The following is a 15,399-nucleotide window of genomic DNA, read 5'->3' as shown; positions in this document are numbered from 1 at the left end:
CAAGCGTCGCTTTACTTGTAGCGGAAGTCCTGCCTCCACTGACGGAACAGGAAGACTGAGGCATAAATAGAACGGAAAGTTGTAGTCCGCTGTAGAGATTTGGGGGTAGCTCTGAGCCTCACTCATTAGGTGAAGAAGCACTGTAGAAGAAGAACAGACCCGGCGACGCCGAGAGGATGTTGGAAGAGTTAGTTTTGAGAGTTGAGAAGGCGCGTGTACCGTAAATATTTCCTTGTTATAAAGTGAAGAAGTGGGATCCTGGTAGGTTGAGTGGGAAGTGACTGTGTGAGTGTCGGCCAGCGGCCTGTATAGTTCCGGTAGCGTAATTTTCCCGTTTCTTTCTATTGGCTGGGGTGCCAGTAGGAATCTTTTGGGTGTCATGCTTTTGTCGTGTAAGTGGTTAGTGCTGACAGTCTGTCTGGGGGAAGGAGAGGGGAGTAGCCGCGGTAGTAGGAAGGCGATGTCTAAACGTGATCGATCTCTTACTTACTTAGAAATGGAGGGAGGCAGGGCAGTGAAAATGTCCAGGGCCGTGAAGGAACATCGGGTCTTGTTCAAACTAAAAGATCAGATGGCAGGAGGATTTCGAGCGATGAACCCGCTTAAGGTGGCTGAATTCTTAAAAGGTGTAACTTGTAAAAATATGGAACAATTAGGGCTAGCAAAGAAAATTGGGACAATAGGAGGGAAAAATGTGGAAGTGGTTGTCCTGTCCAAAATAAAAAAAAATAATCCACGGTGTGTATGCTGATATGTCGGAGAGAGAAATAAAGCCAAAGCCAAGGAAGGTGGAAATAAAAATACCCCCGTGTTGCTTACTTTTGAAGGAAGTCCTCTCCCAGCTCGAGTGTTCATAGTCAGAGAATACCTAAGACCGCCCTTACATTGCTTTAAATGTCAGAGGTACGGACATGGGAAGGGGAAACAGGCGGTGTGCTAAGTGTGGAGGGAATCATGACATCTAGCAATGTGAAGTATCAACTCCTAAATGTTGTAACTGTGGTGGAAGCCACTTGGCTTCCTTTAAAGAATGGGGTCACTTCGTAAAAGCAAAGCAAGTTCAGGAGGTCAGAGATCAACATAAAATCTCTTATGCAGCAGCAGTAAAGAGAGTAGAAGGGCCCAGGGGTCCAGGCAATGTTGAGAGTACTCAACATTGGGCGGGTCCTTGATGTCTCATCTTCCATCTTCTGATATGCCTAACCAAAGCATATTTTGTTATAGGTGTATATAATACAAGTCTCATTCATGGCATGAATTACTACTCCTGTAGCACTTTTTGACCAGCAGGGGGGTTTGTGTGCACATGAAGCCTCAAGAAATGAACCTACGTGAACCACTCGGCTGGAAACCCTCAAAGTCTAAAGAAGCCTCATCTGCCCATCACTACTTATTACTAACAGCAATAGATACAAATACATACTTCTAATATTAACTGATGATAGTAATTGGCTTACGGGTTCAAAAACATATTATTTCAAACTCAAACTCAACTTTCTAAGCTGAATAGTACTTGAGATAGACGCCTTTTAAGGCCCTGTGTCACGATCCACACTCTCATTCACATTCCACAAGATCTTCCGTTGTTTTCCCTGCTGCTCCGTGTTTTCTCCTTCTCTGCAGGAGGCGTGGTTGACCTACTTCCAGAGGACGCTGGTGATTGACTCCACCTGTGCGGCTCCACCCTCACCTGTTGTTGTTTCACCTCAGCCGGTAAAGACGTAACTTACCTCGCTACTAGAAACTCTTTCACTCCTGCAAGATACTTACCTTACGCTTCTCCAGGTCACCACGTCTCTTGCCACCCGAGAGACACGGGGCTCCAGTGGATTCCGCCGTCTTCTGGGATCACTTCCGCCTTCTGCCTTCTCGTCTGGTGTCCTCCTCGTCTCCAGCGGTGCTGCCACTTCACTTCTCCGCCCATCTCGTCTCTCCTGCCGAGACGCTGTCTCCTCCTGCTATCCAACTACTTCGTCTGAGACAGTGCCTTCGCTACACGCCAACATTGTCTCGTCTTCTCCAACAGAGTCCTCCTATTCTACTTAGTTGTTTCTTTGATGCCATCTTGAAAATGACCCCTTTCCCAAGGTCAGATTTTAGATTTTTTTTTAAACATCCCCCCTTCCGATTTTTTGACAAATCAAATCCAGAATATAAGTAAACAAATTAAACTTACTTTACAATTTCTGAGAGGGGAAATGTGTGTGATAAGATGCCGTTGGTGGCTTGAGTCCTGAGCAGCTGTGTAACCACCACACCGTCTGGATTCTGAAAAACACAACCAGACGCTTCAGATAAAACCCATACATCAACAGGATATTACAGTTTAATATCATTTCCAAGAATTGGGAACTTTTGAAGAAAATATCTTATATCAATAATTTAACCATTCCTTTGGTTCTTTACCTGAATATCAATTGTGATGGAGCCCTCGAAGGCCTTAAAGAAAGGAGAGGACACAAAGGCTCTGACGCGAACTGGAGAAAATAAAATTAAACAATGAAAAACAACCAAAGTTTTAATATTCTTATGAAGTTGATTTCAAGATTTAACCCTCTGCAGTCATTAACATTAACATGATCATGTGACTGTGAGCAAGAGCAATGTTTCATGTGTCCTCTTCTCTCAAGACAAAACACCAACAACAACAAAAACATTTTAAACCCTGTGTGAAACTGCACTTTGTACCACATGGTTTGCATCTTCACTTCTCACCAGTATCTCCAGGGTTATAGATGGGTTTGTCTGTCTGAATGAAGATGTATCCAGTGTGAAAGGACACCATCAGTAACTTCTCCTCAGAGTGGAGGCCACCAAAGTTCACCTTCAGATGCACAAACTTGTTTTTTTGCTCCTCACGATTCAGGCGATCAGAAGGAAGCTGAGAGGAAACAGCAGCAAAATCAAGATCAGTTATTTCTTTTTCTTTTTTTTTCTTTTAACTTGTCCTTCCCAGTACCGGGGCTATGTAGTATGGTTGACTGCATGCCCTGTGGTGTTGTGTGTACAAAACAGACAGAACATACTTCACAGAACATAAACAACATTAAACAATTAAGGTAATACAAAACAGACAGAACATGCTTCACAGAACAGAACATAAACAACATTAAACAATTAAGGTAATACAAAACAGACAGAACATGCTTCACAGAACAGAACATAAACAACATTAAACAATTAAATTAATACAGAAGATACTTCACAGAACATAAACAACATTTGATTGACATTCAGTTGTATAATAGGTATGGTTTCTAGTAATCGTTAACAACCATATCAGCTAACATAACAGCTATATCTGTTCAGATTTATCTTAAAGTGTAGCCGGGTGCGTGTGTGTGAGAGCATGAGCGCACACGTGTGTAAATGTGCAGGTGTTGTCATAAGATGTGGTTGGAATCTGAGTGGGAGACCGAGTCATTGTCCGACCAACCCCCAGAAGCGAGCCAATAAGGACCTCGATGCCCGGGGCAACCAGCAGCCGCGCAGGGCAGGAGGAGCCCGCGGCCACGGCCCCCCAGGATAGCCACGCATCCACCCCACAGAAGACCAGCCGGAGGGGTCCGGGGCGGAAGCCCCCCCACACAAGGTCAGCCCACGGGGGCAGGCGGCGGTAAAGCTATGGACAGAGGCCAAGCCACCCCACACAGGCAGATCGAAGAGCGCCCCAGGGCAGGGCCAACCACCAGACCACAACCACAACCACCCCCGCCACACACCAGAGACCGACCGCACGTCCCCATCCCCAGAAGGGGCAGTTAGAGGCCCACATAGGACCCCGAGCTAGGGGGTCCCCGAAGAAGGAAGACGGGAAGACCCCCAAGCCAGTCCAGGGCAGAGCTCCCAAGCATAGGTGGGGACAGAGGTCCGAGGAACCGCCATGCCCGACCTTGTGGCGCCCCAGCCAGGGGCCCCACCAAACATCCAGGAGTGCTGATGCCCAGCGCCAGCTCCCACCGGGGAAGCAGTCAGCCGCCCACCACTGCACCTTCAGGGAGGTGCGCCGTGATGGACAGCATCAGGTCAGCAATGCTCCCCAGTTCCCCCAGCCGAGCGAAGGTGACCCTATCCACCCACATCCAGTGATACCCCCAAGCCACTGTAGCCGCCCCCCACCCAAACAGCCAGCCCCCAACTCGACAGAGGAATGAGCAGGGGTCGGGTAACCGGGAGAGTAATCATGCCCAACCCCCAGCCCCCGCCCACCAGGGGATGACTTGGTGTGTGTGTGTGTGTGTGTGTGTGTGTGTGTGTGTGTGTGTGTGTGTGTGTGTGTGTGTGTGTGTGTGTGTGTGTGTGTGTGTGTGTGTGTGTGTGTGTGTGTGTGTGTGTGTGTGTGTGTGTGTGTGTGTGTGTGTGTTTGTGTGTGTGTGCATGCGTGTGCAATGGGGTATGAGGTATGGTGGAAACTAGTGTATAATTAAAATGGACGAGGAAGGAGTGGCACACACAGTGGCGTATCGAGTGTATTGTGTGTAGTATTTTGTATTGTATTAGTTGTAGGCCTGGATTTTTTATAATTTTGAATGTATTAGAGGATATTTGTAGCCAGAAATTTTCGTCTGGGCTGCTATCGTTTCTGTTAATAGAATAGAACAGATTTAATCTGTATATATTCAATCTGTATATATTCAGAAGACATGTTGCTGTTGATGCCATATTGTTCCACTAAATTCTGAAAGAATTTGTTATCTTGGATAATTTGTTCTAGGTGTCTTATTCCTTTTTCTTGCCATGATTTTAGTTTTAATGTTGTTTTATTCCGCAGGATGTCTGGATTATTATATCCAGATTGGGGTACATTTACATGGGACATGTGAGGACCCAGTGAGTTTAATAAATTCCCACCAGGCTGACAGGGAAGTATTTATATTTATGCTTTTAAAGCACTGGTGCCGTTTGATGGTTGTGCCTATAAATGGCAGATCGGAGATTTCAATTTCTTTGCAGTGTTTCTTCGATGTCAAGCCACAGGCTGTCCAGTGGGTTGGGTTTAATCCATTTTTGGACACACTGAAGCTTATTTGCCAGAAAGTAATAGTGGAAGTTCGGATGTTCCAGACCCCCATAGGCTTTGGCTTTTTGGGGGTTTTTCAGCTAATGCGTGCTGGTTTGTTTTTCCAGAGGAATTTAGTTGTGGCAGAGTCTAGTGATTTAAACCAGCTTGGTGAAGGTTGGGTCATTGAGAAGAGGTAATTGATTTTTGGTAAGATCTTAATTTTTATAATGGTAACTATTCCCATAAGTGATAGAGGTAGAGAATTCCATCGTAGGAGGTCATCCTCTATTGATTTTAAAGTAGTGGAGTATAGTTTAATTGTGTTATATCTGGCAGCCTGGAGGAAAAATGTATACCCAGATATCTGATGTTTCCTGACTTCAGAGCACTGGAAGGTGATGGTTTGAAGCTATAATTGATAGGTAGGATAATTGTGTGGATACCTATAATATTTTTATTTGCACGAATTGCTGCTGCGAGCGGTTCAATAAAGATGGCAAACAGTGACAGAGAGAGTGAACAACCTTGTCTGGTGCCCCTCTGGAGGGTGAAATTTGGAGAAGTTTGATCATTTGTCCGGACAGAGGCGCTGGGTGAACTGTACAGAATTTTGATCCAGGAGATAAAGTTTTCTCTGAATCCAAATTTTTGCATTGTAACAAGAAGGAATTCTCAGTTTACTTTGTCAAATGCTTTTTCTGCATCTAGTGAGACCACTGTTGCTAAATTGCCAAGTTTATTGATTGTGCAGTAGTCTATCATATTTACTAGTCTGCGTGTATTAGTAGTTGAATGTCTATCCTTAATGAATCCTGTCTGATCTGGGTGGATTATGAAGGGGGTTATTTTTTCCAATCTCCTTGCTAGGGCTTTGCAGAAGATTTTAAGATATGTGTTTATTAGTGAGATTGGACGATAGCTGGATGTGAGTGAGGGGTCTTTATCTGGTTTGAGGTCGAGACAGATATGTGCTGTGTTTATGTGTGGGGGAAGACTGCCACTTTCCTTAATTTCTATGACCATTTTATAGAATGTTGGTGCTAGTGTAGGCCAAAATGTTTTGTAGAATTCCACTGGGAATCCATCTGTTCCTGGGGCTTTCCTGTTTGGCATATGATGTAGGGCATCATTCAATTCAGCTATTGTGATATGGGACTCCATAGACTTGACCTGTTCATTATTAAGTTTTGGTAGCTCTATGGAGTTTAAAAATGTGTTTATGTCTGTACTAGATGAGTTATTGTTTGATGAATATAAGTGTTTATAGAAATCTCTAAACATTTTATTTATTTCTTCTGGTGCTTGTGTTAGTTTACCGTCTGAATCTTTTATGGATTGATCAATTGTTTTTTCTTTATTTAGTTTATTTAGTTTAAGTTGGTTTGCTAGGTATCTACTGGATTTATTGCTATGTTCAACATTTTCCAAGCGTAATCTCTCCAGTTGGAACTGTGTTTTTCTTTCTGTTATTTTGTTTAATTCAATTCTTCATTTTCTTATATTGTTCAGAAGGTGCTCATCTTTGGATGTAGCGTAAGCAGTCTCTAGTGTTTGTATGTTATCTTCTAGTTCTGATTCCTGTAATTGTTCTTTCTTCTTTTTAAATGAGGAGTAGGAGATTATTCTACCCCGCATTACTGCTTTAGCAGCCTCCCAGAGGACACCTGGTGGTGTTCCTGGCAGGTCATTAGTGTCTAGAAATATTGACCAGTCTTTTTCAAAGTATTTGATGAAATTTGGATCCTCTAGTAATGGTGTATTAAATCTCCAGTTTCTGATTGGTGGTGTGGTGGTCTTATTAGTTGTATTTAGTGAGACTGGTGCATGGTCACTGATAGTGATAGGGTGGATCTGAGTGTCTGTGATGTCTGAGAGAAGTGAGCTGTTAGTCAGAAAGAAGTCAATTATAGAGTAGGAGTTGTGTACAGGTGAGAAAACTGTATTCTTTGACAGCTGGATGACAAGAGCGCCAAGCATCACAAAGACCATAGTCATTCATGTATTGTTTAAGTGTTTCTGTCGATTGCCAGTTCCGTGTTGTTCCTGCCTTACAGAGCCTGTCAAATTCTGGCTCGAGTGCCATGTTGAAGTCCCCTCCCATTAGTGTCGTGTCTAGGTGAGTGGACAGTGAGGTGAAGAAAGTGTGGAAAAGGGAGGGGTCATCAACATTTGGGTCATATATGTTCGAAAAACAGAAGTCTGTGTTATCGATTAATAGGTTGAGTATTATAAATCTACCTCCTGGGTCTGTTGTAGTATTTTTATGTGTGAAATCAGGATCAGTTATGATTTTTTTTTTAATTTAACCTTTATTTTACCAGGAAAGTCCCATTGAGATTAAAAACCTCTTTTTCGAGGGAGTCCTGGCCAAGAGGCAGCAAAAGTTACAACGTTACAATATACAAACAACAAATAAAATTATGAAAAACAGTTACAAGTAAAAGATGTCGTCTCAAGTGCTCTCAGTCTGGATTTAAAAGAATTCAAAGAAATCAGTTCAGTTAATTTCCAGTCTTTTTGCAGCATGTTCCAGGTAAAAGGAGCAGAGTATACAAAAGCCTTTTTTCCCCAGTTCTGTGTGGGCAAATGGAACAGACAATAACAGCTGATCATTTGAACGTAAACCATAAGAATTAACACTTCTTAAATCACAGATGTAGGATGGTAGTAGCCCAAGTATGGCCTTATAAATAAAAGTGCACCAGTGACCCAGCCTCCTGGTGGACAAAAAAGGCCATCCCACTCGAGAATACAACTCACAATGATGGGTCAGGGCTGTTAGTTATAAACCTCAGAGAAGCATGATAAACATATACTGATCTACTGCTGAGTTTGTCACTTTTGGTAAATATGAACAAAAACGTTGTATTTCATTATATATATTAAAATATTATAGACTAAAACTGGCATTAAATGTATTAGGTGAGCCTTTTCCTTTTTAAAAAAAAATATTTCTTTCCTCTGTGAACCTGCTGGCAGCCATGTTTTCAGTGAGTAGAACAGGGATGGACGGTGTATAGGGACGATTTGGGCGATGCCCTACCAACTAGGAGGATAAATATAATTTTTTTTCCTAAGCAATTCCAAAGATCCTTAGTACTAATATTACTTTTAGCCGTCTCTGCCAGCAAAGGCAGTTATTATCAGTGTTTTAGACATATTATCTGTCATTGTCCATGTCCAGATTTTTACCGGCTGCTTCTTACAGCTCAATAAACTACCCTCTGGAAAGGGCGACCAGAACAATTATGGCGGACAACTCGAGTGTCTTTAAGAGGTTTTATTCCAAACACAACTTAATACACTACTTAATAGGTTGTAAACCGACAAAGCATACGGTGATGACAATCGCACTTTGATTTCTTCTCTTCACGTCTCCCGATAAGTTGTTCGTCTCTCTGATAGCGGCGCTCTGAGCGAAGCTCACCGTTTTAAAAATTCACAGAGGATTGTGCTGGTTTGATCGGTCCCAGCACTAACTGATAAGTACACGTAGTTTTACCAGTGCCACGGAGTTCACGTTTTCATACGTGTTAGCTGTTTATGGCTCGTAGCAGCGGACAGCAGTCATTTGAGGCGACATTCATTAGCTTGTTTGCTAACATTGTTGATGTTTGTATTGCTCAGGGTTTAACTGCAGGTTAAACTTCATGCAAATAGACAACCAGACTGTTTTGTGACTATAAGATGCATTTAGCAACACATCTAAAGGTCAAATTATGCACTTTCCTTTACACTTGAATGAATAATTTGATTGCACTATCTTGTCCTATGTTTTTTTGTATGTATCTGGTAAAAGTTGTAAAAGCTCTTGAACCTTGGTCAGTTAATACTTGACTTAATATGCTGCCCCTGTCTTAATGTGGTTGATGGACACATCTTGTGTCCTGTTTAGCTATTTTACATCATACATTAGATTCACGTAAAGAACATTTGTTTATCAAGTTGCCATCTACTGGAAGAAGGACTCTGTTAATCATCTAACAACAAATTGATACTGTATTTCTTTATGCACCTATTGAATGGGTCACCTTAATCATTATCAGAAATGATAATGATTTTTCTTCTGGAAATTTTCTTCAGGAGCTGCCACTGGAGTAGAAGGCATGCCTCAGGGGTGCACATGGTGCATAAAAACCCTGATCTAACCTTAAATAACTCTTTATTTTGAATTATTATTATTCCTCAAAATATGCCTGTGTCTCTTTAAACTAGACCAACAAGGAAACCTGTTGAGCCTGCACACATACCTGTATAGGCTTGAGAGCATGGAAGCCATTTTGCTGGTTGAGTGTGACTGAGTCCTGAAGAAGCGCGGTGGTCTTCGAGTAGTCCCAGACTGAGATAGAGACAGTGACAGCACTGGACAAACCTTCAGTCTGCAGGTAGATGTTCTCCTGGCTGTCTGTCCTCAGCAGGTCTGGAGCTAGGAGGGTGAACCTGCGGGACAGAAACGTCACATACAGTGAATGGCTTTGGACAGCCTTAGCAAAGAGTTATCACTAACCTTAAAGGTGCCATATGTAAGAATGTGGCCAAAAACTGTTACAGTTGAGACTCTTCTGACTGCAATGATTGGTAGACGGCGGTAGGCGCCACAAGCAAAACATAATTTGCAGTCTGCAAAAGATGTTTTTTTAATGCAAATATTTTGTCTGTACTGTTGTTGTTGGTGAGTTCAGTTTGTTATGTGAACATTATTCCTGAGTCTCTGTGACATATTAGGAGGATTTTATGGCCAGTTGCTCTAACCCTATTACATAATGCTCCTTTGAACATAACCTATTAATGAAAAACCTTAAAAATTAACCTAAGCACAATTTAAACTTAACCAGTTCCTCAGAATTGAGATTCTGTCTGATTAATTAAATACAATTCAATTCAATGTTATTTGTATAGTGCCAAATCACAACATATAGCCTATACCTATATACCCTAACCCTAACCCTAACCCATCTCAAGGCACTATTCCTATTCCTTTTGAATAAGGAAAACATGCATGTGGGTTTAATGATTTTTTTTGTGAACGTGGGCCCCACTATAGGAAGGGAAATTCCTACCCTAAGTAGAAGCCCCCTTGATTATATTGATGGCTGCAGCTCATGATGACATTAGAGCAAATCTCGTTTAAAGAGGTTAAATTCTCCATTATCAAACCACTAACTTATATCTTTTCACTTTCATTAGAAACTGGCATTGTCCCAAATGACCTAAAAATATCCAAAGTTATTCCCATCTATAAAGTATTTTTTCTAATTATCGTCCAATCTCAATATTGCCATGTTTTCAAAGATCCTTGAAAAACTTGTATACAGAAGGACTTTTCAGCATATGAATTCAAACAATATTTTGTATAACCATCAATATGGCTTCCGAAAGAGTCATTCAACATACATGACTTTACTGCTTCTCACTGACCAAATACACTCTGCACTAGACGAGTTTGCACTAAGCGTTTTACTTGATCTGTCTAAAGTGTTTGATACGGTGAACCATGAGGTCCTTTTGTCAAAACTGTCTAGATATGGGTTTCAAGTTGATGTGTACAAGTGGCTCAAGAGCTATGTTGTAAATAGAAGTCAATTTGTTTATTTCAGAAACTGTATGTCCAACAAAAATGTTATGACCTGTGGTGTGGCACAAGGTTCAGTTCTCGGCCCATTATTATTTTTGATTTATATAAATGATCATGCTGCTGTTTCTAGTTCTATATCACCTACTTTATTTGCAGATGACACAAATCTTTTCTTTTCCCATAAGCACTTTGAAACCCTCATTTCTAAAGCTAACTCTGGACTCTTGGCTTATTCAAAATGGTTTCAATTAAATAAAATGTCGCTAAACATAAAGAAATCTAATTATATATAGGGGTAATCGTCAATGAAAAATGCTTGTGGAATGAACATATCAATTATGTGTCAAAAATAATAATTATTATTATTTTGATAAGATGACACGTTTTATCAAAATAATTACTTATTTATTTAACACTAGAAATACAGAGGGCATTCATTTTGACTGCTTTTGATTTTTGTAGGGTTATAACGTTAAAATTAAACATAATGAGACTGTGGGTCCCTGACTTTTCCTAAATATGTGTTTTAACAATGTTAGATTTTTAAAACAACAAAACACAAAACAGTTCTGGTCATGTCCACCTTTAACTACCATAGCTGTCAATTTGACGGTATATAAATCACGTAACATATTTAACATATTTTTGGATACTGACCCCACCCTTGAAGACGTCACCGCGACTACTGCTAGCTTGGTTGTAAACTAGCACACACAAAAACAACTAATGACGACTTCAAGAAGAAAAATGAATGTCCAGTTGGTAGTAGCTCTACTTCAGAGCATGAATGAGGCTGAGTCTGATTGAGATGCAGCTTCAGGGAGTGAGTGAGAGTCTAACGTCAGCTCTGACAGCGATTCAGCGATCCCTGTTCGCAAAAAACACTGATTGGAGTCTCGTACTCCTGTTTTTATTGTCACTTATTCAGGTATGAAGTGAAAATCTAAGTAAAAAGCATTAGTAAACAATGGTATTATCAAAATCAAAGTTTAATGAATAAATCAAAGCCTATACTGTATATGAATCAATCAAATTCAAATCAATCAATTCAAAACAAACAAACCAAAAAAAAAAAAACTGACACGCTATATTTTCTGGTGATGGTTCAAAAACCTGGTTTGCCTGTTGTGCCAGAGACCTCAGCACAATCTGACCCAAACTTCAATTTCCATTTCTCAATTAATACATTTTCTCACGTGTTAGAGTTCACATTTTGTTTCCGCATATTTACTATCACCTTTATTCACATTACATATCTTTTTTTTTTCAGTTTGTACTTTGATTATTGAAATTATATGCAAGTTAAGTAGTTGGTAGTTCTAGTAGGTATGTAATTCCCGGTAGTTCGAGTGTTAATGGTGAGGTTCTCGATAAGCCTTTCCATGGTTTCTAACCTCTCCAGCACTGACTCTGTACTGTACTTTATCATATATTATCTATTATATTGTTGTTTCTTTAATGTGATATAGTCCTTGTTGTAATGTACTACTAAAGTGCAAACAATAAACAAACAAACAAACACTGTACATAGATAACATCATGCAGAGCAGAGAAACCCAACAATTCACACAATGAGCAGCACTAGACATCAGTGGAGGGAAAAAACTCCCTAACAGGAAGAAATCTCTGTCAGAACCAGACTCAAAGATGTGCAGCCATCTGCCTCGGCCGGTTGGGGTGAAAGGACAAATGGGGGACAGAGGAGAGGTGGTGGACAGAAAGGGGGAGAGAAAGGACAAGAGGGAGGTGAGTTAGAGACAGAAGAAAGAGACCAGGAGCAGATATACAACAGCTGTATCAAGTCCCAAGTTTATACAGGACAGTTAGAGACAGTGATGACATGTTTATAGAACTACAGTCATTTATATAAGCAGGAGCAGAAATTGAAAATTAGCTAAATGGGAGGAAATTAAGCAAAATGTGGGAAAAGTGAGGTAAAAATTCAAAATATATCAGCTAGAAAAGTGTGAATTAAATTTTACATTCAGCGCCCCATTAATGCGTGCCATTATTCAAATTAAAATGCATGGAGCTGCATTTTGTGACTGATAAAATTAATATTTAAAAATGCATTTTCATTTTCAACTTCAGGACTGCTCATTCATTTAAGATTTAATTTTCAAAACATCCTCCAGCAAAAAGGTATCAAAATCCAATTTGAAATGTCAAATTTGAAAATTACAATGCGTTGTTGCTTTGTCACACAGAATAAGAAGTTTTGAAGTTGAATATGAAAATGCTGTTTGGAATATTGATTATTAATTGTATTTATGAGTCAAAAAATGCAGCTGTATTTTGAAAATGAAAAAGCATTTCTGCTAATGCATTTTAATTTTCAAATTTGACATTTCACATTGGATTTTGTTACCTTTTTGCTGGAGGATGTTTTGAAAATTAAATCTTAAATGTAATTGTCTTCATCATTTTAATTAAGTCACAGAATGAGCAGTCCTGAAGTTGAAAATGCATTTTGAAATATTGATCATTAATTTTATTTGTGAGTCACAAAATGCAGCTCCATTTTGAAAATGAAAAAGCATTTCTGTTAATGCATTTTAATTTGGATAATGGCAGACATTTGCTTCCAGACTAACAGAAATAAGGTGAGCACTAACACCAAAGCCACACTGAACATAGACACACACGCACCAGTTGGACTGGATTTCCCTGAGCACCACAGGCACTTTGCCAGGCAAATACAGCATAAAGATTGATCCAGGTGCGAAGGGTGTCGTCCATCCTGTACGCCGTCAGCCAGTAGCACTCGGAGCTAAGATAATTGAATTGAGTTCCTTACTGAAGCAGTAAGGAACATGCCTCCACCAACAGTCAAGGAAGGTGTCCGTTGCTTCTTAGGGTTTGTGACATACCTGTCAAAGATTATTCCAAACTTAAGTGAATTGGACGCTCCACTACGGCAGCTTGTGAAGAGCTAATATGAGTTTGCATGGCAACCAGCGCAACAACAGGCATTTGACAGGCTCAAGCAGCTATGCACAGACTCCCCACTACTCAAGTTTTATGGTCCAGCAAAGCCTGTAGTATTACAGTGGTATGCAAAAGTTTGGGCACCCCTGTAAATGTTCATGATTTTCCTTTATAAATCATTGGTTGTTTGGATAAGAAATTTCAATTAAATATATCTGTGTTAAAAATATCACTGTGTTTGTCTCCTATATAGGAGACAAACACAGTGATATTTGAGAAGTGAAATAAAGTTGATATGATTTATAGAAAGTGTGCAAGTATGATTTAAACAAAATGAAGCATGTCCATAAGTTCAAGCACCACAAAATAAAACAATTGTACATCCTTCTTTTGCAGCAATAACAGCCTCTAAACACTTCCTATAGCTTCCAAATAGAGTCTGGATTCTGGCGGAAGGTATTTTGAATAGAATAGAAATACTTTATTCATCCCCAAGGGGAAATTGTTGTGGCACAGCAGCAAAATACAATACACGAAAAGAATTCAACATAAATAAGTGTACAAAAATATGTAAAGAAAATAGTGCTAAAAGTGAAAGAATGAATGACCCATAGGATCAGGTGCAATGACATAAGGGAGAGACTAATGTAGTCTGTCTAATATACTAATATTAATCTCATGAAGAGACACTGTGCTGTTGTGCAATGAAGCAGAGTCAGTTTTACAGGGATGAGTTGTAAATCCTGATGGTTGATGGCAGGAATGACTTCCTGAACCTGTCCTTGTGATAGCGGAGCTGTCTGAATCTCCTGGAGAATGTGGTGGAGAGGGTGATCAGAGTTATCCATGATGGAAACCAGTTTGTTCGGCATCCTCCTCTCCACCACCATTCCCACGATGTCCTGCTTGCAGCCAATGATGGAGCCGGCCTTCTTAATCAGTTTGTTGATTTTGCTTGTTTTACCAGCTCCCATGCTGCTCCCCCAGCACACCACAGCAAAGAACAGTGCGCTGGCCACAACAGACTGGTAAAATAACTCCAGCATTAAGCCTCAGAAAGAAGAGCCTACTCATCCCCTTCCTGTACACAGCACTGGTGTTAGCCTTCCAGTCCAGTCTGTTGTTCAACCTCACACCGAATTTGTAATCCTCCCCCAGCACCCTCGGCGGTTGTGGAGCTGACCTCTTCCTCCTGAAGTCCACCACCATCTCCTTGGTCTTGGTCACAATCATAAGCAGGTGGTTCTCACTGGCCCACTTCACAAAGTCAGCTACCACTGTCCTGTACTCCCCCTCCCGTCCATCCTTTATACACCCCACCACCGCAGAGTCATCGGAGAACTTCTGCAGGTGGCATGACACAGTCATATTGAAAGTCTGAGGTGTATATGGTGAACAGGAAGGGGGACAGCACAGTTCTTTGTGGGGCTCCTACATCACTAACCACCACATCAGACAAACCACGACCCCCTTTCTTCTTACCACTCAGCGCAGGATCTCTGTACGGCGCCATCTTCATGGTCAGACCGTTTGGATCATTCATCTTTCCAAAACATCTCCAGTTCAGTCAGGTTTGATGGTTTCCGAGCATGAACAGCCACAATTTTCAATAATATTCAGGTCTGGGGACTGAGATGGTCATTCCAGAACATTGCATTTGTTCCTCTGCATGAATGCCTTAGTAGATTTTGAGCAGTGTTTAGGGTCGTTGTCTTGTTGAAAGATCCAGCCCCAGCACAACTTCAACTTTGTCACTGATTCCTGGACATTGTTCTCCAGAATCCGCTGATATTGAGTGGAATCCATGTGACCCTCAACTTTAACAAGTCCCTGCACTGGCCCCACAGCCCCACAGCATGATGAAACCACCATCAAATTTTACTGTAGGTAGCAA

At 40.9% G+C, this 15,399-nt stretch overlaps 1 protein-coding gene across 1 annotated transcript in view; it reads right to left on the bottom strand.

The window, feature by feature from the left end:
- LOC310940986 (venom factor-like) overlaps positions 1-15,048 on the bottom strand; it is a gene marked incomplete at both ends in the record, with an annotated part of 81,945 nt that extends 66,897 nt beyond the window's left edge. The window contains 7 exons of the mRNA XM_083906057.1: positions 2,177-2,268; positions 2,407-2,477; positions 2,716-2,881; positions 9,253-9,442; positions 14,196-14,480; positions 14,593-14,849; positions 14,950-15,048. Of these exons, the coding sequence (XP_083762183.1) occupies positions 2,177-2,268; positions 2,407-2,477; positions 2,716-2,881; positions 9,253-9,442; positions 14,196-14,480; positions 14,593-14,849; positions 14,950-15,048 (1,160 nt within the window). The remainder of the gene's footprint in view (positions 1-2,176; positions 2,269-2,406; positions 2,478-2,715; positions 2,882-9,252; positions 9,443-14,195; positions 14,481-14,592; positions 14,850-14,949) is intronic.
- Positions 15,049-15,399: the final 351 nt, after the last annotated feature.

Source organism: Microchirus variegatus, assembly GCF_963457635.1.
Source record: "Microchirus variegatus genome assembly, chromosome: 19".
Lineage (NCBI taxonomy): Eukaryota > Metazoa > Chordata > Actinopteri > Pleuronectiformes > Soleidae > Microchirus > Microchirus variegatus.
The sequence above is the reverse complement of the archived record's forward strand: the minus strand, read 5'-3'. Positions and strand labels throughout refer to the sequence as shown.